The 26314-nt window shown below is 39.2% G+C and overlaps 1 protein-coding gene across 2 annotated transcripts in view; it reads left to right on the top strand.

Moving 5' to 3' along the window:
• Positions 1–26314, top strand: part of TRIO (trio Rho guanine nucleotide exchange factor) — a 259570-nt gene that overhangs the window by 176508 nt on the left and 56748 nt on the right. For both annotated transcript variants that reach the window (XR_012585654.1, XM_074576181.1), the window contains exons 31-34: positions 916–1017; positions 3167–3309; positions 3929–4028; positions 12992–13235. Coding sequence is in view for 1 of the 2 variants with exons in the window: in XM_074576181.1 (XP_074432282.1) it covers positions 916–1017; positions 3167–3309; positions 3929–4028; positions 12992–13235 (589 nt within the window). In the remaining variant the exon portion in view is untranslated. The remainder of the gene's footprint in view (positions 1–915; positions 1018–3166; positions 3310–3928; positions 4029–12991; positions 13236–26314) is intronic.

Below are 26314 nucleotides of genomic sequence, written 5' to 3'. Positions count from 1 at the left end.
ACCACACACAACCAAACAACAAAACAAGTTGGCATCCAAGTGAGACAAGAAAAAAATTACCTTTACTCAGGTACCATGTATCCAGCATCTCACAGTAATGAACTGTGTATGTGCTACTGATGATGGGAGGGGGAAAATACAGCTTCTAGTAACGTAAGAATGCTTAGCAGCTGTTTTTTGGAGTGAGGGTTCTTGTAGATTGAGCTATATTTCTTTGTAATTTTTTTGGAGCAGAGCCTATATGAATTGTTTAGCTGGAAACCAATTCACATGATTGAGATGTTGTTCCAGTTGGAAAGTGAAAACATTTTGGATGATAATTAGCTATTAAGGTCTGACACTAGAACATTCCCAAAGACTGATTGTTAATGTAGTTGTCCCACAAAATTCTCCAGGGAAACAGCATTTCTGAATTATTTCATCTGTTTCAGAGGGAAGGAAATACACTAGGAAAGACTCCTTTGGCAGAAGAGAGATCAGAGTTTTAGAAGATATCAAGAGAAGCATATCTTATCTGAGAGAAAACATAAAAATCAATAAGCAATGAGTGTTCCCTGATGGAAATCAAAATGGAGAGAAGCCAACACTTATTTTTTACCAAGCACCTTTTTTTAGAGTTATAAAGCTTTTATTGTCAAGTCAAAAATGTAAAATGAGCAATTTGGTATTCAGATTATAAATGCTATTGTTTATTATTACTGCACAGGAAAAACTGTTTAGTTTGCACTTCTTCCTTTTTTGAAGAAGCCACACCACTGCCACCAGAATAAAGGATTCTCTCTGGCATACGAGTTAGTCTTAAGCTTCTAAAAATCTTCTTAAATAGCAGAGCTTAATTATTTAGAATATTAGCATCCTTTTGTGGCTTCTGAGAAAAAATGCTGTGTCGTCCTAACAAATTTTTCTTAATTTCAGACTTCTGAGCTGGGTGTCACAGAACATGTAGAAGGAGATCCCTGCAAGTTTGCTCTATGGGTTGGAAGGACACCAACTTCAGACAACAAAATTGTTCTCAAGGTAATTTTAGCAGATTTGCTTGTATAGTCTATACTAAATGTTGTAGTTATTGTACATACTTGTTCGGAAGGCAACAAGTGATGACTTTTCCTCCTTTGAGAGGGACAGCTGTTGACAGATAATTTTCCTTGGTGTGTAAAGGATGTGGTTTATATCTAACTCGTGGCTTGACAGCAGAGGGGAATCTGTGTGGTCTACTGAAGGATTAAACAAACTTGCTTTCACAAATCAGAGTAGGAAGAGGTTTGATCCCATGGACTTCCACAGCTTGAAGACTTCCAACGTTAGCTGACAGAGCAGCTGAGATGCCACAGACAAATCACGGCAAGAGTGTTACATCTCACACTCAAGTCATTCCTGCTTGTCGATGCCAGTTTTTCATGGCCTGTATTTTTATCAGAAGACTTTGTCTTTCTGTTGGCTACAAGTTTTTCTGAAGATACTTGCCTTTGGATGAGAGTGCATGCAGTGCCTATAAATTTTGTGTCTGGGGAAGTTAGAGGCGTCAGTAGTGTTCTTTGCCTAGCTAGGAGAATGGCTAAATCCATTTCTCCTGTGACTCTGGTGTGTAACCTGGGACCTACTGTTTCAACTGGAGAACTTTTTTTGTAATACCACAAGCAGCTAACGGGTAATTTGACATATTTTGAGGACTGTCTCAACTTTGAAACTTTTCTTTTGTATCTCTTAGCTGTGTTAAGCTGAAAAAAAAAGTCATCTTCCCATTTACAGGTTAATACACCTACTATTAAACTTGTTTATGTTTTCACATCTATTTTTTGTGATTACTCAATAATGCCACTTAAAAATGGCCACCCAAATTTACATGTTGCCACTGAAATTTATGTTTTCCTAGTGAATTACAGGCTAAGAAGAGCTTACATTAGTTTTCTGACAGAAGTCAATGACTGCAAGGAAAGGAAATGTCACATCACTGAATAATACAGTTTATTCAGTCTTTACTCCCATAATTTCACAGACAGTGCTTTGCAGCCTGAAATGATGCTCCCAGGGTAGAGCAGTAGAAGGGGGTTTGTTTAAGGGCTCTCTACATAAGATCACTTTAAGGTGTTCCTGTTCTCTTCTTTACTTTAAAGCATAGGATATTTAGATAACTTATATGGTATATGAAGCTTTTCAACAATTTTGCTGAATTTTTTAAATTGTTTTTGAAGGTTGGAAACTAGCACTTTCTTAGTTCATTAAGATTAAAAGTAAATTCCATGAAAACCTAAATAAAAGATTTAACAAAACTTTGTGTTTGGCTTCTTTTCCAAAATCTTTTTGTTTGTAAAAGAAAACAAAGATCCTTTTCCTAATTGTTCATCTGTTGCTGCAACTTTCTGCATCCCTCTAGGATCCCTGGTTATTAAATATTTATAGTATATTAAATATTTATAATATATTTGAAGCCAACTATTTCAGGAGACAGCAATTAAGAGAAGTAGGGAGTTTATGTATAATTTTTTTAGATCTGCAATAATGTTTGTATTTAGTAGCTTTTCAGGTGCAGGGTTAAATTGGATTAAACAATCAGATTACAGGTTGGGCAGCTGGATATCAAGTCTCTTCCAGGGTATCTCAAAAATATAGATGATACATTGCAGGCAGTTATTAAAATACAATTCCTGAATTAGCTTTCTGCTTCCAGGTATGTTTCAAGAGTGGGAAACGTAGTATGTGAAATATGTTGTGGAAGTATATGTGTTGCAGTATAAATTAATTTTTCTTTCGATGTTAGTAGATTATTATAGAAAGTTATAATTGACCTAAAACACACAGCATGAGTTTAAAATACCAGTGTTCAAGGTGTTATTACTGGAATTCTTTAAGTCAGTCAATCCACCCTGTCTCGTGTGAGATGCATGCAGGGCTTTAGCCTTCAAGTTATGAAAGAGGAATCTGAATCTAAAATTATTTTTTTTTTAAATGAACAATATTAATAATGTTGAGAAGTGTAAAGTAGTGTTGACAATCCAAAATGAAGATAACTAGCTTGAATTTCCTTTTTTCTGTTGAAGTTTTCAAAAACTATTCACAAAGTGGTTCTTTATGCCTTCCTGTTTGTGTTTATTAGCTGACTGTATGTGTGGATCTTCTCAGCTATAATAGTCCATTGTGGGGGTTTTATTTCTTTTGCATATCAAAGGCATCCAGTATAGAGAATAAACAGGACTGGATCAAACACATCCGGGAAGTGATACAAGAAAGGACCATTCATCTGAAAGGAGCATTGAAAGAGCCGATCCACATCCCCAAAACCGCACCAACAACAAAACAGAAAGGAAGAAGGTAAGTAGTATTTAAAATAATCAGAGATCTCTAAGTACACAACAGCACTCGTTCTTCTGCAGTGTTGAATTTCTAATGACTTTCAGTGAATTGGACAAAAGCAAGAGTCATTTTGGCCAGCTTTATCTTATAATTTCCAGTTTCCTGCAGTGCTGAATTTGTTGAGATTTCTGCTCTGAACAGTCCATGACTTATGTATGTTCAGTCATTAAAGAAGGGATTTGGAACTACAGTATAGGATAGCTGTACATTTTAGATTTTTACAATTCTGCATGTGTTATTCAGGTCATTGGTTTCCTTTCATGGATATTAAAATGTGTGACTGAGTGTTCTGCTTGTTGGCTTTGGCTAAGTGGCTGTGCAAGTTTCTTGCCGTAGTTCTGGCTGGTTGTTTGGGCCTTAATTCTACATGATGTGGACCTTGAGAAAATGAATCTGTTCTTATAAAGTGCAGAACCAAGTATTAAGTGCTGGATACTTGATTTTTGCATCAGTTAGTTTGTCTGGCTGGTGTCCGTTGCCACACTGTCTAGGTGCCCCTTCTTTAGAGTTGCAAGTAGGGAAGAAACACTTTACAGATACAATGCTAATATTGTAATGAAAATGGAATTATTTGCAGAGACGGCGAGGACCTGGACAGTCAGGGAGATGGTAGCAGTCAACCCGATACTATTTCAATTGCCTCGCGAACCTCACAGAACACGCTAGACAGTGATAAGGTAAGTTTCCCAGGTGTTGCTCGGTTCTGAAAGCAAATGATTCGTCCCTTAGTGTGAGTTAGAGACCAAGATTAGTCCTTAGTACCTTCAGAGTGGAGGCATGGAAATATTCAATCTCTTAAAAATAGCTGTATGAGATAGAAAAAAATATCTTGATACCACGGGGGAGAAGGGGTGATTGTTTAAATATTAATAGGTCATGAAGGAATTACGTTTGTTCCAAACTGCAACCAGTTTGGTCCCTTCTCTTCTGCAGTTTGTTCAAAGATTTGATCCAGTTTAAAAAGTTTTATTTTCCATAAAATTTGATACTTATGAACAGAAGTCTCCTTGATGTCAGTCTCAGGCTTTCTAAAAGCCGTACCATCTGCTTTTTGTGTTAGCTTGAGGTTGGTGGTTGCCATGCAGTTACTTTTGTGAAGAAAAAATACTACCCAATGTCTATGGGTTAGAGAGTGAGTGTTCACTTTCTGCATGACAGCTGATGGAAATCACCATATCGAAGAGGAGTAACCCACAGCACTATCATATGATGCTAGTGTTTCCTTTCCTTTGTGTCTGCCTATAGATTCTGGCTGGGTTATCCCGTTAAGGGTAGCACAGCCAGAATTTCTCATGGCTGGAAGAAAGGCATCAAGAGAGTAAAAATTCTTATGAAATGTGTGTATTACTTTGGAATTGAAAGAAGATTTCTGACAAGTGAGAAGAGTTAGGACCTTGGCGGGAACCATAGATGGATAATAGAAGTTTGTCAAACATAAGAATGAATAAAAACATAGAAGCAAATTACTTGAAAACGTGGTTAGGGATTTCTGGTCTATTACTTCATTGGGTACAATTGTTCTGATGAGCCATTCGGATGCGAGGGCGATCTGGCCGCAACATCTGTCACCCCATTGATTGCCAGGGTTGATTTGGCTGATCTGGCTGGCTAGGTGGGTGTCCCCTTCCTCCCTCACCCATCCATGTGCATCCCTCCTGAAGCTGCGCAGTCGGTTGAAGAGGACGACCTTCCCCGATAGAGACGTACCGTTCATCGGTCAAGAGTATACGGTAGTTGCGCTCCCCTGCTAGAACCTCCAAACAAGCTCAAGGTCCATTTGTAGGAGAATGCAGGGTAGTCAAACTTCCAAGACTGCAGACACATCCATTCTATAAAATTTTTCCAAGTCATATGAGGAGAGGCTGAGGGAGCTGGGCATGTTTAGCTTGGAGAAGAGGAGGCTGAGGGAAGACCTCATTGCCCTCCCCACTACCTGAAAGGAGGCTGGAGAGAGGTGGGTGTTGGCCTCTTCTCCCAGGTGAATAATGACAGGACCAGAGGGAATGGTCTGAAGTTGGGGCAGGGGAGGTTTAGATTAGATATTAGGAAGAATTACTTTCCTGAAAGAGTGGTGAGGCACTGGAACAGCCTGCCCAGGGAGGTGGTGGAGTCACCATCCCTAGAGATATTTAAGAAACGTCTAGATGTGGCACTTCAGGGCATGCTCTAGTGGCAGAGATTGCAGGGGTTGGGGTTTTTGTGTGTGTGTGTATGATTGGACTCGATGATCGCAAAGGTCCTTTCCGACCATGAAGATTCTATGATTCAAACTACGCAGGTAAATATTACGCAGGTATATTACAGGGCAGCTAAGTGAATAGGTTCTCAGAATAATATTTTGACCGTTCCCATTGCCATCTATAAGAGTGTTCTCTGTATTTTTGCATGTCACTTAAACTCTATGGTTTGATTTTGCATGTAAAAAAGAGGAAGACAGAAGAAGGAATGCATAAGGTGCTTAGGGTTGCTCTTGTATTTGTCAAAAATAGCCTATGTTTTGACCTTGTGCTTTTGTACAAAGTTGGTCTGTAGTTTTGGGGGTAATTTCTTCTAAGCATAGCTGTGAGAAAAATGGTGGGTCAGAGCAAAAAAAAGTGTCTTTCGATGGCTCTTGTTTTGCTATTTCATTGTTTGCATTCTTACTTAGCTATTTAGTGATTTACAAAAATTGTGCTGTGTATACTGGCAAACAGTTCATTTTTTATGCGTTCTTAAGAGTTTAGGTAGTCTATCCCACTCAAAAGCAAGACATGCTCTCTCTGATTTCCCTGAGTGTTGGCTAAGATGTCAAGCAGTGTGCCCGCAGCCTGGGCTGGATTGTGCTTCCATTCAAATGGAGGTGATGCCATCCGTCCCTGCCATGCACAGCCATTTCCCTTCTTGAGTTGTTTGTGAGGTGATGTTTATTGGGGAACAGCACGGACTGTCTCCTTCATGGTGGTATTTCATGCATCATGTGAGAATTGCTAAGAAAGTTGGCCAAGTGAAATGCCCTCAGGATTGTCTTCCAACATGACATGAGGAGGAGGAGTCTTACCAACAACCTGCTCAACAGGAGATAAAAGAAAGAGGAATGGAGAATGCTTTGAAATATTTTCCTGACAAATTAAGTTTTAAATTTGGTTAGTGAATGTAGTGTTGTTTTTAAAGTATTTTTGAGGTCTCAAGTTAGTGCATAAAATTTTCATTAGACTTCTCTTTGACAAGAAAAACAAACTAAAAACTTGGAAACTCCTTGGTATATCCAAGGAAGGAATTTACTGTTTGTGAACTTTTTAGAAGTGTGTGAATTAGCAGAGTAGCTTTGTTTAATGTTTCTATTATATGTTTTGGTCTGTTAAATACATTAAGAAGAGAGAATTTTAATCTGTTTAAAAATTCAAAATAAAAATTATTAAGGAACAGTAACGGGCAGAAGGCCAGTGAAACCTGTAGGGTATCTTAACACGCTTGCTGAATCTGAAGTAATCTCTCACTCTGTATGTTGAAAATTCATTAGCTGCAGTCCATTTGGCGTTTAAAATTGACTCTGTTTTCTCAGCCTAGAAGCTTGAAGTACGTATGAATGTCTTACAGAGATGGAGTAAAACAGTTTTGTGGATTTTAGGTGCTGTTGATGTGGTTAGCCAGAAGGAGCAGTGGAACTCCTCAGTCAAATTTGGAGGCTATTCCAAACTGAGCTGGGATTCCAAATTGAGAAACGTTAAAAATATCAAGTAATTTAAAATAGTGTTAATCAAGTGGTAAAAATGTTTAACTGTATCACTTACTACTCTGTGGCTGAACGTTTTCTGTTCACATGTATCCACTATTTTGATTTAGAGAAGACAATAAATACTAAATGTGTCATACTAATCAACAGCCAAGTAAAACTATTCTTTTATTTTCTCCAATTATATGTTCAGACAGTTGATTCTTTTAAAATAAATGTTTTGATTAGAAGTGCTAAGCTGTTACACAGGGAGAATATCAAGAATTAAATCCTTTACCCAAAACTCAATACTCTGTCTCACCTCCTCAGAGATAGACATTGAAAGAGCTAAAAATCCTTAGCCTTAGTAGTAAGTGGTTGAGTATTGTCCAGATGAGCTTCTTTCCTTGCATCCTGTTTTCTGACATAATTGGAAATGCCTTAACAACAGAGAATAACTTTGTGATTAGCTTTTTTATTCTCCACCCTGTCTTTTTAGGTTAGAATTGTCACTTCTCATTGTTGGCTCCTTGCATGTTGCTTTTTAGTAATGACTGGGGTGATGCAATAGACCATATGTTTATAAAGCTGATATCCTTCCCAGCTTGATGTCATCTGAAAACTATATTGGAAGGCGGAATTAGAATTCAGAACTGTCTTGGCAAATGGGAGAAATTAATTGGCAAAATACCATGCAATTTAATAAGAACACATTTGAGCTAATGTGAATAGGTGGAAATAGTTAACTACTAATGAAAACAATGAGAATATTGAACAGTTTTTGAGAAGATGATCTAGAAGCTACAGAGGCTCACAAGCTGTTTATTATTTTAACAGTGTGATGCAATTATGGGGGGAGGGGTGGAAACAGCCCTGTATTGCTTTGTAGAAATAGGATGCTGAGCTGCAGGACACAAAGTCCTCATTCTTTACTTGGCATTCGTAAGGCTCCGCATCCAGTTTTGAGTACAGAATTTTAGCAAATTAGTGGTCTATTGGAAGAGTTCCAGGAGAAAGAGGAAAAACAAAAAGTCTACCAAACATAACTTACAAAGCAAGATAAAGAGTTGGGACTAATGAATCTAAAGAAAAAAGGCCAGAGGAAGAACTTCAGGCCTTCAAGTGTGTAAAAAGCTACTACAAAGAGTCACAGAATGGTCTTTTACCCATATTTTCAGTGGATGGGATGAGATTAAAGGACTTATCTTTAATAAAAGATTGCAATCATTTTTTTTAGGGGGGGATATGAAAATATGAAGCCCTAAAGCAGAGTAATTGTGAAGGCTGAGGAATCTCCTTAACTTGAGACCTTTGAGAACAGTTTGGATAAACGTTAATTGTGATTCACATAGATGTAGCTGATCATGCTCTAGAGGAAGAGAAAGAGGTGAACTAGGTAACTTAAGATCCCTTTCCAGCCTTTTTTTAATGTCATGGGATTTATCTTCATATTGCAATACGTGCCAAATACATCCATAGCACTGACACATCCTGAAGTAATGGATGACGGAATCCAGAGTGAAATACAAATTTTTTTGAGAAGGAGATTTCTATTCTGTCAAAGCCTCTCAGTTTTCTGAATGAGGGCTCTTATTGTATCCTTCTCAGTAAATATTTTGCCCTTCACCTTTCGCAGCATTCCTTCCATTCACCTTCTGTAGCTGTGTAGCCAGCATTTTAGGTGGCTAACAAATAAAAGAGATGACACTTGCCCCATTCATTCCACCTTTCAACAGTTCCTAGCCTCAGAGCTTGATCTGATTTTAACGTCGTCTTTTGAACTTGATCCCATGCATAGAAAACAAAATGGGGAGGCTGAAGGAAACAATGTGTAGGTCTGATAGGTCTTTTTGTGCTTATATTAAGTGAGCTGGTAGAAACGTGAAATAATCCGAACTACTGTTTTGGTAGCTGAGCAGATGAGAGGCTTTTAGAAGAAAAGCTGTCATAGGGTGTTATCCTAAATAGTAGGAATCATGCTAGCTGTTCTGGGTGGTCAGTGGAGCAATATTTTATTTTTAATAAACTGTCTTTTGTGCCCAGCTTGGTAACACTTTGTACTGCTGTCTATGTGAAGTTGTATTTCATTCTCGTGCTTCTTTAAGCTTGTGTGTAGTACTTTGGAAAACAGAAAAAGGACTGAAGCAGCAGGAGACAACCAAGCATTTAGTTCTGCCAGCTGAGACCGCAGAGGAGAAAAGGCTCCCATCAGTCCATCAGTACAAAAAATGCTAGTAAAAAACCAGACATGGCTCTGAGTATACGCCTCTTTTCAGAGTCAGAAACTAAGTCTGGGCAGCTACCTGGTCAAAGCAAAATATTCTTTGAGACAGAACTTTTGTGTGTCTCCCATTTCTTTCCTCCCACAGTGCACTTGTTTCCATTTTAAAAAGGGATTAAAGATTTTCATGCTTGAAATAACTGAGAAATCTTACTAGCTGCTCTCTTTCCTTTCCCTTCTCCTCAATGTAAAACTACCACGGGACAGTAAATTTAATTTGCAGTCCTGAGAGGAGGTTATACGGCCTGATGTAAAGGCTGTTGTACGTGGCAAAACTTTTGTCACTGGTGATCTTCCCAGATACTGGTGGCAGAGGAGCTCTTGGTGTGGTGTCTCTGACTTCAGCAAACCTGTGCTAAGAGTGTATTCGGCCAGTGAGTGTGTATGTGTGTGTGTGTTACGGTTTTATTTTTTTTCTCTCTACAAGCGACAGTGATTAAAAGGCCCCAGAGAGATGAACATAGATGGTTAACATTAATTTCAGCAACAGCAAGACACTATGTCCCATGATAAGCTGTTTAATTAAACCTTGCGCCTTTTTTAATCTGTGGTTCTATTTCTGTCTGGCTTTTGTTTCTCGTCTCGTCTCTGTCTCTCCAGTTTCCATGTTTCAGACATAGCCTCATTTATTTTTATCATGCATGATTAATTCAGTTTACATAAAGGGTTTCTTGAGAAGGATGGATAAAGTATATAAAGCCCTTGTTCAGCCTAAATTTGGATTTAGATGGTTTGTAAGTCTTTTTCTCTTCAGTGCAAGTCAGTCTCCCGGTTCTGCTGTGCCTCTTGCTCTTCCCTCCAGCTAGCCTAGAGAGCCTTGCCAAAGCTGTCCAACAACAGCTGTTGAGCAATGTGCTTAATCACAGACACTCCTTGCTGTCCAACTGCATTTAATCAGTGCGAAAGATGAAACTGCTTTCAGAAAGTGTGTTACGGAGAGAAAACGAGCAATGAAACAAAGAGGAAAGGAGCATTTCCTAGCCATAACTGTTGTGGGAAGAAAGAAGGGTTGTTATCCCAAAGGAGGGGAGGACTGGCAAATGCTTTTTTTGGTTAGTTCTCCATGATGACATAGATATGCTCTGGGTAGAGAACATCATTGGTTTTGGTGTGTTAGGCAGCAGCGGAGAAGTCCTGCACTAAGTTGCATCTAACAGCGTTAGATGTTAGGTTAGATTGCATGTTTGAGGATGGCGTAGAGCTAACAACTGCATGCGGGAAGTGTCTTACGCACTGAAGTGTCATTGAATATTGAATTTCAGTGGAATACTGATCAGCTAGGGTATCTGATTCCCATACAGTCTGAAAGACTGGAATATATATTTTTTTTGTACTTTAATGGTTTCTGACGTAACCACTGATGGCCTTTGTTTACTTTTTCCTTTAGCTTAATACTATATAAAATATGTAGTGAACATAAAATCTGAGAGTGGTTTTTGTTTTTTTTTTTTTAAATTAGGGAAAGGAGAAGAAACAACCTCCATATTAAATCCAAAAACATGTGGTCGTTGCACCAGTCACAAAGTATATTTTAATCTCTATTGGTAGGAAGTGAAGGGTCAGGAAAGCAAGCAGAGCACCAAAGCTGTGGTCCTGTAGGTATTTAGGAGAAAATACAAAGACTACATGCAGTTTCTGGAAAGTGTCAACCTGTTACTGCCTTGGTGCTTGCACTGACTGGGGACAGATATGGAGTCTCGTGAGAAAAATTTGGTCTGCATTGGACACCTTGTGAAGTCATACTTCATCGGCTTTCTTGTTAGTCCCCATCAGGCATACAGATGGTTTCAATTGTTTCTGAGTTTGTCTGAAGAAGGCTGTAACATAAATCAATACCAGAAAACAAGGGAAAGCTCTTTACGTTTTCCCCTTTGGCATACTTTTGCATGAACTGTGAAAACTAACATAATATGAAGAAAGAATGGAAGGGAACAGGAAACTTTTTAAGGAGGGAGGAGGTAGCATGTTTTGCAGAAGTACCACCCCCTCCTTGTAATATGGGTGTTGGGTCTGTCAGGAGAGATGTAGTAGAAGCAATGGGATTAATTTTTAGCCTGGACCTAAATGGGTAGATCTAAATGGGTACCTGATTTATTTTCCTTAAACACTAGATATATGAGGGTTTTCTGCCCTTCTTGGCCCCTGCATCCCCCCAAGAAAACATTTTTCTTCTTCGTGTGCACACATAAGTGAGGGTAGCCAGTGAGATTAGCAGTCAGAGACCATGGGAAAGCTCTGGATTTGCTGCAGACCATCTGCTAGGAGCTATGTCCTGTTGTTTGTTGCAGGCTTGAGGAAGAGAAGGTTGGAAATAGCCTTTCAGTCTTACTGGCTTTTTGCTGGTTTTGTCATTTGCTCTGAAATTCTCGCTAGGTAACAAACAATGTTATCCTAGAAAAATTTCTATCTGGTGCTTCAGTTCCAGGCTTGTAATGAAAACTAATAAATAAATAACAATGCAGTCTCTTATCTCCTTTTCCTAAAGCTCACGGGATGTAGCTGGCAGCCACATAAGAGCCTAAACGTAATAGTCAAAAATAACGTAGCAAGAACTGTGCAGTACGCTGAGGTGGGACATGCTTCTATATTTGCTGCGGTTGGAACTCTCACAGGGTGTTTGTCCTCCTTTGTCAGCGTAGAGCATTGCAGGATTACCTCGCTGAGCTGAAGGAGTTTACTGGCTTGGTCCAAAATTACTGAATTCACAGAAGTTGCCTACCAGCTGAGATCTGATACGAATGGCTCACTGAAGCAGCCTGAGCTATAGAAATATTCACACGTGAAAAGCTGAAGTAGCCTGGAACGCCATTCCACACGCTGTGTGGAAGGAGAAGGAATTCCCAGGCTGTTTGCTTAAGTTGGATGGGTGCTCTGGCGCGGAGCAATCTTGGGAACTTTGCGAAGTTCTGATAGTAATTTTCATTTCACATCAAAGCAGATGAAAAAAATCAAAGAGAGGAAACTTAGGCAAAGTAATTCTAATGAAGTGTTTCGAAGAGGGGGGAGGAAAAGCCTGAGCTTGTATGCTTTTAATTCAAGTTTGTGTCTTTTTATTTGGGGAATTAGCAAAAACATGAAAGTTGTAAGCCAGTGTGGATTTTGTGTCAAATAGTTAAGTATTGGGGAAACACATGAAGAACTTTATGATGGTTTTTGTAATTATGTACCGTGTATCCTGGATGATTCTGTGACCTGGGTATGTAAGGAGTATACTGGGCGGTGTGGAAATAAAGCAGTAAGCTCATTCGAAAGAAGGTCCTCTTTCTGCCTTGAATTTGCAAGGTGATATGAGTGACTGTATTTAGTAATAGCTGGGGTTTTGTTGCCAATTATCACCCATAAAACATATTCCGAAGCGACTGCTACTTCAGCTTTCAGGGTAAGGAGCAGTCTAGCCAGAAAAACCGCTTAAATCCTCCGCCCAGCACTGTCACAACCCGTGCGCTTTGAGCGCATAGGCAGAGACAAGCAGAGTTAAAAATCTGTTCTAAAATGCCAGAACTGCCTGATTTTTTGAAATGATCTCTTCTTGATGTGGAAAGTCCCAGAAGCTTGCTATCTCATCCAAAATACGAATCCTGCCAGGAATCCTAAATAGGTAACGGTGCATGACGGATGGGTTTGATAACGAGCGTTCATCTGGCTTCTCCTTGTTTTTCCCCTCACAGTTGTCTGGTGGGTGCGAGCTGACGGTGGTTATCCACGACTTCACCGCCTGCAACAGTAATGAGCTGACAATCCGCCGTGGGCAGACGGTGGAGGTCCTGGAGAGGCCCCATGACAAGCCCGACTGGTGTCTGGTTCGAACCACAGATCGGTCCCCAGCTGCAGAAGGCCTGGTCCCCTGCGGCTCCCTCTGCATCGCTCACTCTCGCAGTAGCATGGAGATGGAGGGGATTTTCAACCACAAAGGTAAGAAGTGATGGAAATGAAGTCTACTCGTCAGCAGCGCGAGTCTTGGGTAACGGGGAGTACTGTGCATACGGGAACTCCGGTGTTCTTGTGCTGGTTTGGTTTCTAGTTTTTAATTAGGTAAAAAAACAATGCTTTTAGCAACCTGCAGCCACACTGTCTATTCCAAAATAAGCAGTTGGCAATTCTCAGTGTTAGGTGAAAATGTAGCTGAAGACAGGGACAAGATTTAAGCAATTATGTCCTGGTGAACAGAGTTATATATCATGTTAGATCAAGCTGCAATGATAGGAAAATCTGTACCTGTCGTGTGCTGAAAGGGGGGTGGGAAGAAAATCTCCAGCATGCATCATCAATGGTTCCTGAGAAAACCTGCAGTAAGAAGTCATGGCATAAGGTGCAGGGAAGGAAAAGGTAAATACAAGCATCCGTATACCCTGGCAAAGGGAATTGGCTATTTGGACTTCTGTATTTTACTTAACTGAGCTTTCTAGAGTAGCAGTGGCATACTCATCCCTTTTTCCCAGAGCAGCTCTGAAATCTTACTTTGGTTTTTTTTCAGAAAGAATGTGCCCCTGAAGGGTGCAAGAAAAATCTGATAATTTTTTGAAAGTTTTTAAACTTTTAATGTACTCTAGTCCTTTGGCTCCATAAATTCACAAGGATTACAGAGTAGTTTTTTTATTGGAGAGAATGCTTGCTTGCTTCATTTTGAAACTACTTGAGTTTGCAGCCTGCGAACAGAAAGCGATGTGAATTTAAAAAAAAAAAAAAAAAACAAAAACAAAAACAAAAACAAAAAAACCAAAAAAAAACCCACCAGAAAAGTATTTCATTAGAAGGTGTTTCATCACATGCTGGGGGAAAAGATGTATTTCAAAGAGTTTGTTATTGCAAGTAGCAAGATTAGCAGGAAAGTGGTGTTGAGGAAAATGTGTTTTCCAAAACACAAAGTTCCGGTTTTGGAGAGTTTTTCATAAATATAACCACAAATTTTTCAATTATTCAGTCCATTCCAGTTATCACATTACAATTTTTCCCATTTTTTTCAGACACTGCCTAAATATGCTTGGCTAAAAGAGGGGAGAGTTTGTGTTTCTTCCATTAGGAGCATGCACAGCAGGAACTTCCTGAATGCAGAGTGATGGGGGGTGGAGGGAGAGTCTGCAGGATTGAGCTGTGTAGTTGGAATACTTTTTCATCCTCTTGCGTCCTATAACAATTTGGATAGAGAAAGTTTGTTAAAATTGGAAAATGTAGTTAGGTATCATTTGAAACATTTCTTCCTTTGACTAGGGGCTGAAATCATGGAAATATCAACAGGATATTTTTTTTTTAACAACACTCAGGGAATTGATAAATCCAATTTCCTTTGGAGCTATGGGACTTCACTTTTGAATGCAGGGTTTTATTAGGAGAGGCAGATTGTACTGGACAATATATGTTATATGAAGAACATTGAGCCTGTCAGACTCCTGAGGGAGAGACGGAGCTGGTTTTGTCTTTGAGAGGTGACTTTTATTAATCAAACCAGTGGACATAACCTGTAGTGCTTTTTTTCCTTTAGTGTTTGGGGAAAATGGGGCAGAGCATTGTAAAGTTACTTTAGTTTCTGTTCGACTCGTTGCTTTGAAATAAAGAGCATTAATTAATTATATTAATCATGGAGACTGAAGAAGAAAAGGCCATTGCTAGAATGAGCATGATTTGCAGGGTTGAATGCAGCCTCAGAAGTGACTTCTGTCCCTGCCTCTGCCACAGGCTTCCTGTGGGATGTTATGGCATGCCATCTAAACCCCAGCTGATAAGAAGCAGCTGCTAATTGTTTATTCCCACATTACTGGGTGTCAGGCTTTAAGAGCTGGATGTTTGATTTGTAAAGTTTCCCGTGCATGGGACTGTGACTGAAGTCAGCGTGAACGGTCTTGAACATGCAAACTATTATATAAATGTTAAGTAATCTGAAGGGGGTGGGGGGGAGGAAAAGACCAAACAACTTTGGGTACTTGAAACCACTGGATACATTTGACTTCCATCTCTACCTCAATTTTCTATTGCTTGAAAGAGGTTGATAGTGTTCATTTCACAGAGGGATTATAAAAATCAAGCAAAATTAGTGGAGTGCTTTATTTTTCCCCCCATAGTGAAAAGTACCTCAGACAATCCCACAAAGCAATTATTCATTCTCCAGTGCTGCATTTGATTAAAGATCTTTAAGGCATTGAGAAGTATGCTAATCAGAAGAATGGAAAAACAATTAGATGATCTTCTCAGAATTGTTCATTGTGAGTATTGATTGAGGTATGAATTCCTAAAAAAAAAAACAAAACAACCAAAAAAACCCACAGAAAACACAACCCCCATAACAAAGAACAAGTGAATGAAAGACTTAATTTAAGGCAGTCCATGTACTTGAATGGACAACTTTTAAATGCTGTATTTCCTAGATTTCTAGTGCTTGATTCTTCAACTTCAGTCTTTTTAATACCATTTTTTTTCTTTTTTTCCTCCCCCCCCCCATAATTCAGTAACACTTTCAGAGTTTTTGAATGATTCAACAAATTAGGATATTGCCCTCTGGAGTTTTTAACATCAGGCCTGAATAATTCTGTACCATTCATAGGGTAAGCCATGTGCAGTAGACACGAGTTTGGAATTTGTGCATGTCTGGCACCGCAAGCTGTTGCGAGAGGCTCGAGGAGAGAGAGGTTTTATGTAATTCCAAAGGAAAAAAGGAGGTGATCACCATCAGAAATGGCAGGGGTAGCTGCTTGGATGTTGAGTGTTTAGCCTATACAAATGGCTTGTTGAAGCGAAGAATTTTGCACTCCTTTCAGTATCTATGGACCCTACAATTTTGATCTTTTCATCGGTGTTTATTAATACTGTTTGCCAACTAGCAAGTTGGAAAGCCACGACGTATCAGGTGAAGTCGGCTTCAAACTTTTGAAATGGCGAACCTCTTCTAACTTACAGCTGGTTCTTAAATCGTGTAAAACCACATTTCATCACTGAGTGCAGAAATGCTGGGTGATACTTAATGCCTTAAATAATCTGAAATGATTATCTAAAGTAGGGTAACATGAAAGATCATTGAAGCAGAAAGTATGTTCAGTGAAGCCTAGTTCTGACAGCTGATCTTGGTCATTCCTTGTCTGTCCACATATATCTGTCAACCATGAAAGGTAACGTTGTTTTATTCTCATGTTAGAAGACAGCCCCAAAAATTACCCTCATCATTTGCATACAAGTGTAGGTGTTACTTGTCCTCTAAGAATATCTATTACTTCAAATATCTAATCAGTATGACTGGGTAAAAAATTAATGCATTTACATTATCTTCAATATCTAAAATGTTATAGTAGTTAAGATTGCAATCATTTTCTCAAGAGTATGGGGAAAGCGTTACAAAGAAAAAAAGACATTCACTAGGTGGATAGTCATTTAGGGGGAGGGTTGATTGCAGGTTCCAGACCTCTCACTCACTCTGCTGGATATCAAATCTATTTTTGTAAGTTATTTGGGTCATTTAATCAATTTGACATGCAGTTTACAGATGAGTACATTTTTAAAAATCTAAATCCCTTTTATAATGGGGAAATAAGACAAACAAGTGGGTAGTGAAGAGGTTGAATAACAGTTGGTGCACTCTACAAAAAATAAATTGCTAGCTTTGGAAGAACATGTTTTTCACAAGTAATACATAAGGCAACAATTTTTTTGCAATGATTCCCCACATGTTAGTGGGCGTGGGGAAGAAAGAATGTTCCTGTTCTATTTGGTGCTTCTCTCGCGCTTCTTTTTTTTTTTTTTTTTTTAAACAAGGGTTTCTTTTCATTCTGCGGTACATCCTTTTTTTGTATGTGCAGTTCTATTTCCTTTGTTTGCAGGGCATTTACTCAACCGCAGAGTTTTGGGTAAAGGGCAGGGGAACAGGATTCAGTATAACGAAATTGAACTTGTAAGCTCAGAAAAATTGGCAGGTATTTAACATTGTTTGGGAATATCTTGCCTGTTTAGATCACTGTTTGCTGTCTTTCCCAGCTTTATGAGTACTTCTGAAGTCTGAAGAATTTGTGATAGTCCACCGTGTCCCTTCTGTAGCTGCTACTGTTTGGAGAGCCCCACGGGCTACAAGAAGCTTTTGCTCATGGGGCTTGCATCTGTATGTCTTTATAAGTTGGGGGGGGTTTTGGGACGACATCTAACTGCCAATTCATGTTACTGTCTTTTTGGTTCAAAACTTGGCCAGAGATCTTTTGTCTACCTGGAGGTACAATGTCTGCCTGTTTTATACATTGTTATAATCCAGCTATGTGTATAGGTCTGTTCAGATCTGAAAGGTAGGTGATGTCCTAGTAACACCGTGACGTACAATGCACCACTGCAACACTGAATACTGCCCTTTGATTTTTGATTTTGCTCTCCGGATACTGTCCTGACTGGTGCCATAAGCAGAAAAATCTTACTTCAGCAGTCTTCCCGCCCAACTGTAGTATCTCCCCAAGAATCTAGCATAATAAAGAGGGTTGAATGGCTGATGCTTTGCAAGACAAAGGCTGACAAAGTAGTTTAAAGAGATGTGTAGTAAGCCCTTTTCTATACCTCCAAGATGGAAAGGAGTGGTGTAGGGCAGGTGTTGCAGGCATCAGAGCTCTTCTTGAATTGGTATGGGGACCTCCCATTCAGGAATTAAGAAAACGAAAAATTGCACGGGTGATCTAGAGATATTTCCCCAGAAAACAGAGATGTTTTACAGCTGAGGCCACAGAATGGAATAAAACAGCGTCTTGAATTGTTCACATAAAGCAAGCTTGCTCTTGTGCAACTGGAGACCTTCTATTCAGAATGTTAGTTTTAGATGAAAGGGGAAGGGGATGGAGTAAAGGTAAAACATCTTGTGTATGAACAACAGCTTTGAAAGCTATGCTTGAAAAATTGAGTGTTTCCACGTTGAGTCCAAATATTGTTATATAGGAAGAGGAAGCTCTGGATAGCAGCAGAATTTGATCGAGTAAAATGGGAATCCAGTTTGAATAATTGAAGGAGGACTCCCTGTTTGTAGTGGAAGAAAAGAAGGATGACTTGGGCAGCAATTGTTTGCTTACAAGCAGGGGGAGGCTGTAGAAGGGGAGGATTTGCTGTTTTGAGACTGCAAGCGAGAGAAGCATGGGCCATGTGCAAGGCAAAAGGATCCCCGCCCGTGGCTGAGAGCCAAAGCACTGCCTGTGGGACTGTCTGACAGCCTTTGCAGCTGCAGGAAATGAGTTACAGCCCAGGCCAGCAGGGAAAGTAACTCCTAACAATGAGTAGGTACTGTACTTGCTTTGCCTTGGGGCCATGTGGCAAAAGGTGGGGACTGTAGTTTCCAGGGCACCATGTGGAAAGGGACCTGCTTCCGCTGCACAGCTGGGTGCCATCACATGCAGAAAGTGATATCGAGGACTATGTTGTAGTTGTACAAGACACTAAATGTTAATCTAAAAATTCTGTTTCTTGACGAATCAATTACCTCCTCGTAAAATTTCCAAATAACGGCTGCCCATCCAGATAACCAGCTGATAGAAAGCCTTATGAGGAGCTTATGGGGGAGGCAAAGCTGAGCAGTCAGTTGGATTTCACACTCCGCTAGTCTAAATTAGCACAAAATTGTAAAAGCCCTGCTGCAGTGTCAGTTCAACTTATTTATCAGGCAGACTTGAGCTTGAACAGAGGTGTGGGCATTTTAATAGCTGAAGTTCAACTTCACAATTATCAGTTGTTTTGAAAGCCCAATAAATCATAAATTTCCATGTAATCACAAATATTTTGCCAAAAAGCATTACTAGTCTAGTAGTGGCAAAGATAGTTTGAATTTAGGCTGTGTGTGTGTGTGGTTTTTCAAACATGTTCTCATGCTTTAGTCCAGATAAATAAAATAGCTGTAGTGTAAAGTGAAACAAGAAATCTCTATCCTGACTTTCCCACCCTGTGGGTTTAGTTGAGTTTGCAGTTTGAGCGTAAGTAAACTTAAGTAAAATGTCAGCAACTGACTGTGGTCCATTAGATCATAATCTTTGCATTGAGCATTATAGCCAAACTATATCAGATGGTCAGAGTTGATAGCCAAATTCTAATTCAGCCTTGAATAAACAGTAAAGTCTATATGAATTGCTTCCTTGGTGTTGTGCAGTCCTAAACTAGATAAGGAGATTCAATGAATCTCACAAGTTGAATTTCTAGAAGGATTCTCTCTATATCAAGATATATATGTGCTCTGAAACATCATAGCATTGGTTTCTGCATAAACTTGCTTTAAACTGCTGTACTATTCTTTTATCATAACCCAGACCAGGAAGACCTGTCAGATACATCTGTACTTCCCATGCTGACTCCATTTGTGGGCATAAGTATGTGGTTAATTTGTCTCTGGAATTTTTGTACATAGGTAACGAAAGCTTTTTGCCCTGCTTGGGAGCTCAGTATTACAGCTGAGAAGAAGAAGAAATTTTATAATACAGCCTGGAATGTACTTTTGGTCCCAAACAGCTGCCAAATGTATTTCTCTTATATATCATAGTTGGAAAGGAAATCAGTGTGTAAAAAAAGTATCTGCTTCAGAACAGATGTATTTGCACAGCTGATCTTTGGGAGGTAGAAGGTGGATATAAACCAGCAATTCTGATGGCTTTAGATTTCCCAAGAGAGTTGTTATTTTGCTTGCAATTAGCCTTTCTCTGACAGCAGTTTCTTTTTCTAACCAAGGTATTGAGGCAGAACAGAGTACAAACTAAAATCATGTCCTGCAAATGTTCATATGTTGCAACTGAAGAAGAACATCCTGGAGTGATGTTTATTTTCCTTAACTGTCCCTCTTCAGGTGCAACAAACTGTTGAAAATGTTGTTTAAACATTGAGAATTACTTCCTGAGGGTGTCTTTGTTACTCATATTTTGTCTTGGATTAAGTAAATCTTCAGAGCTGGTGCTCTGAAGAGCACCTGAGAGCAAACCAAAGAATTTCTCTTCCATTTCAGTAAGTAGCTTGGCAGGGTGGTGAGGGATGGGAAGAGTGGGGCTGGGGACACCTGTTTTGACAGGAGGATGCTCCTAGAGACACGGAGTTGCCATCGCTCTATGATAACTGCTTGTTCGTGACAGACAAGGTGCTGTTGGTGTACGTTTTTTCTGCAGCTGGAGTGATTGTTCATTTCCAAGGACCATCTGGGTAGTTTTACCTGATGCGTTTTCCTTCCGTCACAGAATTGTATAATATTGACAGCGTCCATAAGGTCTTCTGTTCTTTTTCTGACTCTAGTTTTCTGGCACTTTGGCTGCTGTGGCTCATATTCTTAAACTTGGTATTGGGAGGAGTATTTACGTAGTTTGTGTTCAGTGGAGAGAAGAAAATTGTTGAGGAGCAGGCTAAAGACTGTTCTTGTGCACCTCTCACAACATCATCACATTACATGATATCATCTGTCACCATCACTACCTGCAGATGGAAATAGCAGGATTTAGCATTCCACTGACTTCCTCCAGTTCTGAGGAGACCGCTGAAAGTCTGTGTCTCGCTGACTTCATCTCACTTTCCTGCAATCAAATAGTAAAATTTTAGTCTCTTGTTACGCATGCTAAACCAGAAATGTCGCATCACTTTTAACACAACTCCATCAGAAGCTCATTAACAGATGCCCTTGACATCTCTTAAGTTGTTGGCATTGGTTTCAAATCACCATTTCATTATGCAATGCTTTGCTACTATTTTGAGTTTATATTCACTAATATAGTTATATGTCCAATTTGGGACATGCTTCTGTTTTCTCCTGGTTTTGAGTTGACTACAAATAGCAAGACATATTTCTCTATCTGGGACAACTATTAAATTCATCATTCTCTAACATGAAAGCTATGCAAGTAAGTGATGGAATTCTTAGAGAAAACTGTGTAAGAGGCTGTTGTGATAAGTGAATAGCACTATAAAAACACTTCATGATCCCAGGAAAAGTAGTCTATGAGTACACTTTTCAGAAATTTGCAGTATGCATGGATGTATAACGGTTAACCCCTATAGCAATAGAAGACATTTATGTAACTGACATGCAGACATAATAGTAAAGGCTATCTTAGGTGAACTTGTTATCAATTTGTCCTTGATGACCAGAATCCTGTAGCCGTTTTCCCTGTGGTTGTAAACCAGCTGTGTCCAACCTACTGCATGTTAACCATTAACAGTGCAGCAGAAATAGTCCCTGTTACAAGAAGCTGATAAAAGTATGTCAGGTTTTCAAGAGCAGACTGGGCAAAGCCCCAAGTAGTCTGGTCTGGTCTCATAACTGACCCATCCTTTTGAGCAGAAGGTTGGGACTATAGGAATTTTGAAGCCCCTTTCAGCTTGAGTTAACCTGGGACCCTATGCTAAAAGTTAGAATTGCCAGCATGGGCTTATGTTCTAAGTGTTTCCTGGAGTCGTGAACTCCCTTTAGTGTCTGTGGGGATATCAGAAATGCTTAAGATTTTCCCCCAAAATACATTAATTCCATGTAAGAAATGGAAAGGAATCATAAAAAGTATTTCTGCTCATGGAAAAGCTCTAGTTATTCTTGCTGCACAGTGCTGGGTGTGGTCATAGCCTCATTAGGCCTATGTTCATTTGTTAATATAAACTTTAAAGTATTAGTTATGGAGATTCCTTAAACACAGAGTATAGGGAAATCTAGTTGCATGTAAGAACCTGCAAATATGCTGAAGGAAGGAAAGCTGCTAGGGAAGTCACCTGGAAAGAGGGAATAGTAAAGCTGAAAGGTCATCTCTTGCTTTCTGTAGAAAAGCTTACGGGACGTGGTAGTAAATGGGGTCGTCGAGGTCTAAGGTCAAGCTGTTGCTCTTCCCCATATAAATAATATGAGAGGATTCTTCGAAATGTTAAATGTAGGAAATTTGTAGTGATGAAAAAGAATGAGAAAGAAAGCAGGGCTCGCTAGCAAAAAAGTATATTAAGTGAAAGGGGTTTTTAAAAAAAAAAAAACAAACCAACCCAACCCACAAACCCAAAAGACTGAAGACTGGTTGGCTGGATTGAACAGAGAAGCTTGACTGGTGAAAACCACCAAATCATTAACCAGGTATCTTAAAATTTTTATGTCAGTAGCTAATCTATTTTAAAGAGTGTATTTATCATGTCCTGACTTGGTTGTTGCTCCATCCTCATGTGTTTTGTGCTCGCTTTTCTCGTTGTCTCAGGGCTAATAAAACACATGCACTCTAAATGCCGGTTGATTCAGTAGAACAGGCTCGGGTGTGTTTATCCGAAAGATGTGGCAGGACTAAATGCAGTTGTACCAGAATCAGTTTGGAAACTACTGACTCGGAGCCCTGGTTAGAGAATAACATCTAAAGAAAAGGTGCTTACAGCAGATGGTACCCTGGAGTACGTGCTGAGTTCTCTTTGTGTCCTGGTTGCTTGCTTAAGTGAAAGCCCAGGCTATGGGATCCAGTGCTCGCACACATCACCTTCATACGACTGTGCTGAGATTATAATCCTCAGAACTGGAGCAAATTAATAGTAGTAGTACTTTACTATCTTCTTTTGCTGTTTGCCTTACTCTGTTATGGAAGTTGTTGAGGTGATGACAAGCATTTACACTTCTGTAGTTATTTTTATTTGAAAAGAAGTATTCTATCTATTTTGACAGTTTCATCTTTCATGTAGAAGCATTTTATTAATATAGCAAAATGCCATTCTAAATTGTAGGAGGAGATAGCACTGTTTCATCAGATTGTAAGCTTTTGAAAGACAGTATTATCTTTTGGAAAAGTTTAAGTTCTTAAGAATACTAACCTGATATTTTTGTCTGCAGGAGGCATGTGTATTAGGATATAGAGTCTGTTTAGGTCTTTTTGTGTGCTTCAGGAAGTTAACGTTATTACCAATCTAAAATCTCTACCGTGATGGCATGCTTTGTTCAGTAGGAACTAACTGGGAAATGAGAATGTGCAAAAACTTTGTGGCAATTAAAAAAAATCTCTTTTGCCTAAATTTTAATTGCTGTCCTAAAGCAGCGTTGTTGACTTAACTGAGTGTAGTTGCTTTCTGCAATATCTAAAGCATAGCATTAGAGTGGCTATTTCATAACTGCATTTTCATGGTTCTAGTGAGTGGCGATGATGTAACTTGTAGAAAGTATACCTTTTTCCATTTTGTGAACTCTGTGACCGTGTTTGTGTTTTGGTTCGGGGCTAACTTTCTTTTAAATGGGTGTAAAACATGTACTGTGTAACCCAAACAGAAATGTCTTTTTCAGGACTGAATTACTCTACATCTAAAATTCAGAGTAGATATAAAAAATGTTAATTACAATGCAGAAATACTCACATTTGCGGAATTGTTTGTCAGTACATGTTTTATAGTGTTTCTGTGTTTTAACATCTGATAGGCCATGTAGAATAATAAACCCCTGTCCCATGTATTTTTTGCTCCCTTCATTCTCTTCTCCCTATGGCAAAGCTAGCCTCCAAGTATACTTAAACCTATTTAGTAACAAGTCTGTGGTTATAATTTACAAAAACACAGCATGTGAAATCCAGGCTCAAAGAGAGAGAAAATGCCTGTTTCTGATTTTGCTCTCCTGTTAGATGTAGTGCAGAGGAATTGCAGGGGTTGCTTCATTTTGCTGAAGTATCTTTTAATATAATAAAGGAAGCTGCAAAAGTATTTAAGTTTTTTGTGTTAAATGCTAATGTTTGAAATCCAGACAGGTGCTTTTAATGCCCGTATGCCTTTGCTTGCAATACTGTGTGACTTAACCGGGTCCATTATGGGACTTCTGGTAGGCAGTACTGAGCAGAGGCAAAAGGAGGAGAGGTCTTGATGTAACCCTTTGTAACTAACCAAAATGCAGCTGTACAATTTGAACTTAGCAGAAGGGGAATAAGAAGTGTGTTCTGGTCCGTGATACCAACCAGCAGGTAGGCCACACAGCTTGCAGAAGCAATTCCTCCAGGTGCATATGTATGGAACTTCAGCATCAGTATTTCCTACAGGGAGTACATGTCCAATTTTAAAAGCATTTCTTTTATTTTTAATGACCTGGTTTGGTTACTAGAACTGTTCATTTTCCTTTTAAGTTACTTAAAAGAAATGCACTTTAAGTCAAGAACGTAATTCAGTATTCTGAACACTTCTGATGAATATATTCTTAACCTTTCCTTTTGTCTCTGACTGCATGCATTTCCAGTTAAGATAATTGTCTAAGAGATTTATGTTAAAAAGAATCCCAACTCCTGTATGTTCAGTTACAACTGGTTTGTAAAATTAAACCTTGTTTTAACCAGATTTTTTTTCATGCCGACAGACTGATTCCCTTTTTCTTTGGAGTGGGAAGAGAAAGTTTGTTTTAAATATGGTTGAGGAGACTACATCAGAAAATACAAATGAAGAAAAAAAAGGGATGATGAAGAGTAACTTGCATAATAAAATTAATGTCAAAAATGAGTGTTTCTTCAGTATATCTCATTAGGACAGCAAGTATTTCTCGCTTGGAACACTTTTTGTGTTTTCTCCAATGTAGAGATGAGGCATGGCATATTTCTTCTCCCCTCCCACCCCTTGCTAAGTACTGAATGTATGTGGAACAACATTCCTTACACTCATCCAAAAGATTTTGTTTGAATTATCTGAAGCTGGTTTGTTGTGGTTTTGCTGACAGTGGCTGGGATCCTTCAGGCTGATTTGGCATGCTGCAGTGGTGACTGTGTTGAGGAGTCAGAATTTTCCCAAAGCTTTTCCAGATAAACAGAAGACCAGGGACACTGAACATCTCATAATTTCTTTGAAAGGCTTCTTCATTCTTGGGAGTGGTATACAGGCTCCAATTCCTTGGCTACAGAACAGAATTAAAACCTCAAGAAAATAATAGCCAAATGATTAAGATGGGAGAGAGTTTACAATGTCATGTGCTTTTTGATAGTCTTTCTTACTGTAGGCGTGAGCAACAGCTACGGCATGTTCTGCAAAGCTGGAGACAGGAAGGACTTGTTTAGATCCTAGCCTTGGTGAATCAATAGTTGGACAAATGGTTCATTTCCCAGTATTTTTAATTAAAGCCTGAGCACTTCAGTGTCTTGATATCAGTATCTCTTGACAAATGCTTTACCCAAGATGTAGAAGGGAAGGTTATTAATCGCCCAGCTGAAAATATCTCTCTACCCTCAATCAGAAAATACTTTTCCCAGGTTTGCCAGCTAATTAGGTAGCCTGCTTGTTTTGTTGGTTGGTTTGGTTTCTTTTTGATTGAAACACGCCTGTAGTTTGAAAGGAGTTCTTGGAAATCTCAAATTAAGGATGTTCACACAGTTCATTGCAAAATACAATTTCTGACTGATGCAATTTAAAGTGTCGCTGGCAGCTGGCAGCGCTGGTCGTAAAGAACAGGAAACAACAGTCCAAAGAGCCACTGTTGTAACGATTCCGCTCCGTGCAGACCGGCAGTGTTATCTGTGAGACTGAGGAGCAGAGAGGCTATTTTTTGGGGGAACAGGATGATCTTTGTGTGTGGAGCTGAAGAAACCAGATCCTAGCGGCGCAGCTGTGCTCCAAGCAGTTAGACTGTGGACACATTGTACACTGAGGATAAGGCAAAGTTAGGCTCCTTTCAGAATTTTAATTGTAGTGTGGGAGCTCACCTTTGAAGATTCAACCTCAGATTTATTTATTGATGCATTTTTCCTGTTCTACGATTTCTTGGTTGTGTTACGAGTTTTCTGGTGTGAGGCAGAGTGCCTAACTTGCCAAAGATAGGATTTGTATGCAAAGTCTGACTGATTTTTTTTATATTTTTTTTTTAATGGGGAAATGCGTATTATAAATAAAATTCCTATTGGTTTGTGCAACGTTAATTTAGTTCAAGAATTTTAATAGTTATGGATTTATGTCTAATTTTGGCTCCTAGATCTGGGTGGTCTTTGGTCCTGCACAGTTTTGGAAAAGTCTGAATCTTTTCTGCCCCACATGCAGAAAAAGGACTCAAAGTTGTAAGAACTTTGCACTTCTAAAAGGTGAAAGCATTTGTCTCAGATTACTTCAAAAATGGTTTTAAAATT

The sequence above is a fragment of the Larus michahellis genome, chromosome 2, assembly GCF_964199755.1.
Source record: "Larus michahellis chromosome 2, bLarMic1.1, whole genome shotgun sequence".
Lineage (NCBI taxonomy): Eukaryota > Metazoa > Chordata > Aves > Charadriiformes > Laridae > Larus > Larus michahellis.
Note: the sequence above shows the minus strand (reverse complement) of the source record. Positions and strands in the feature narration are given on the sequence as shown.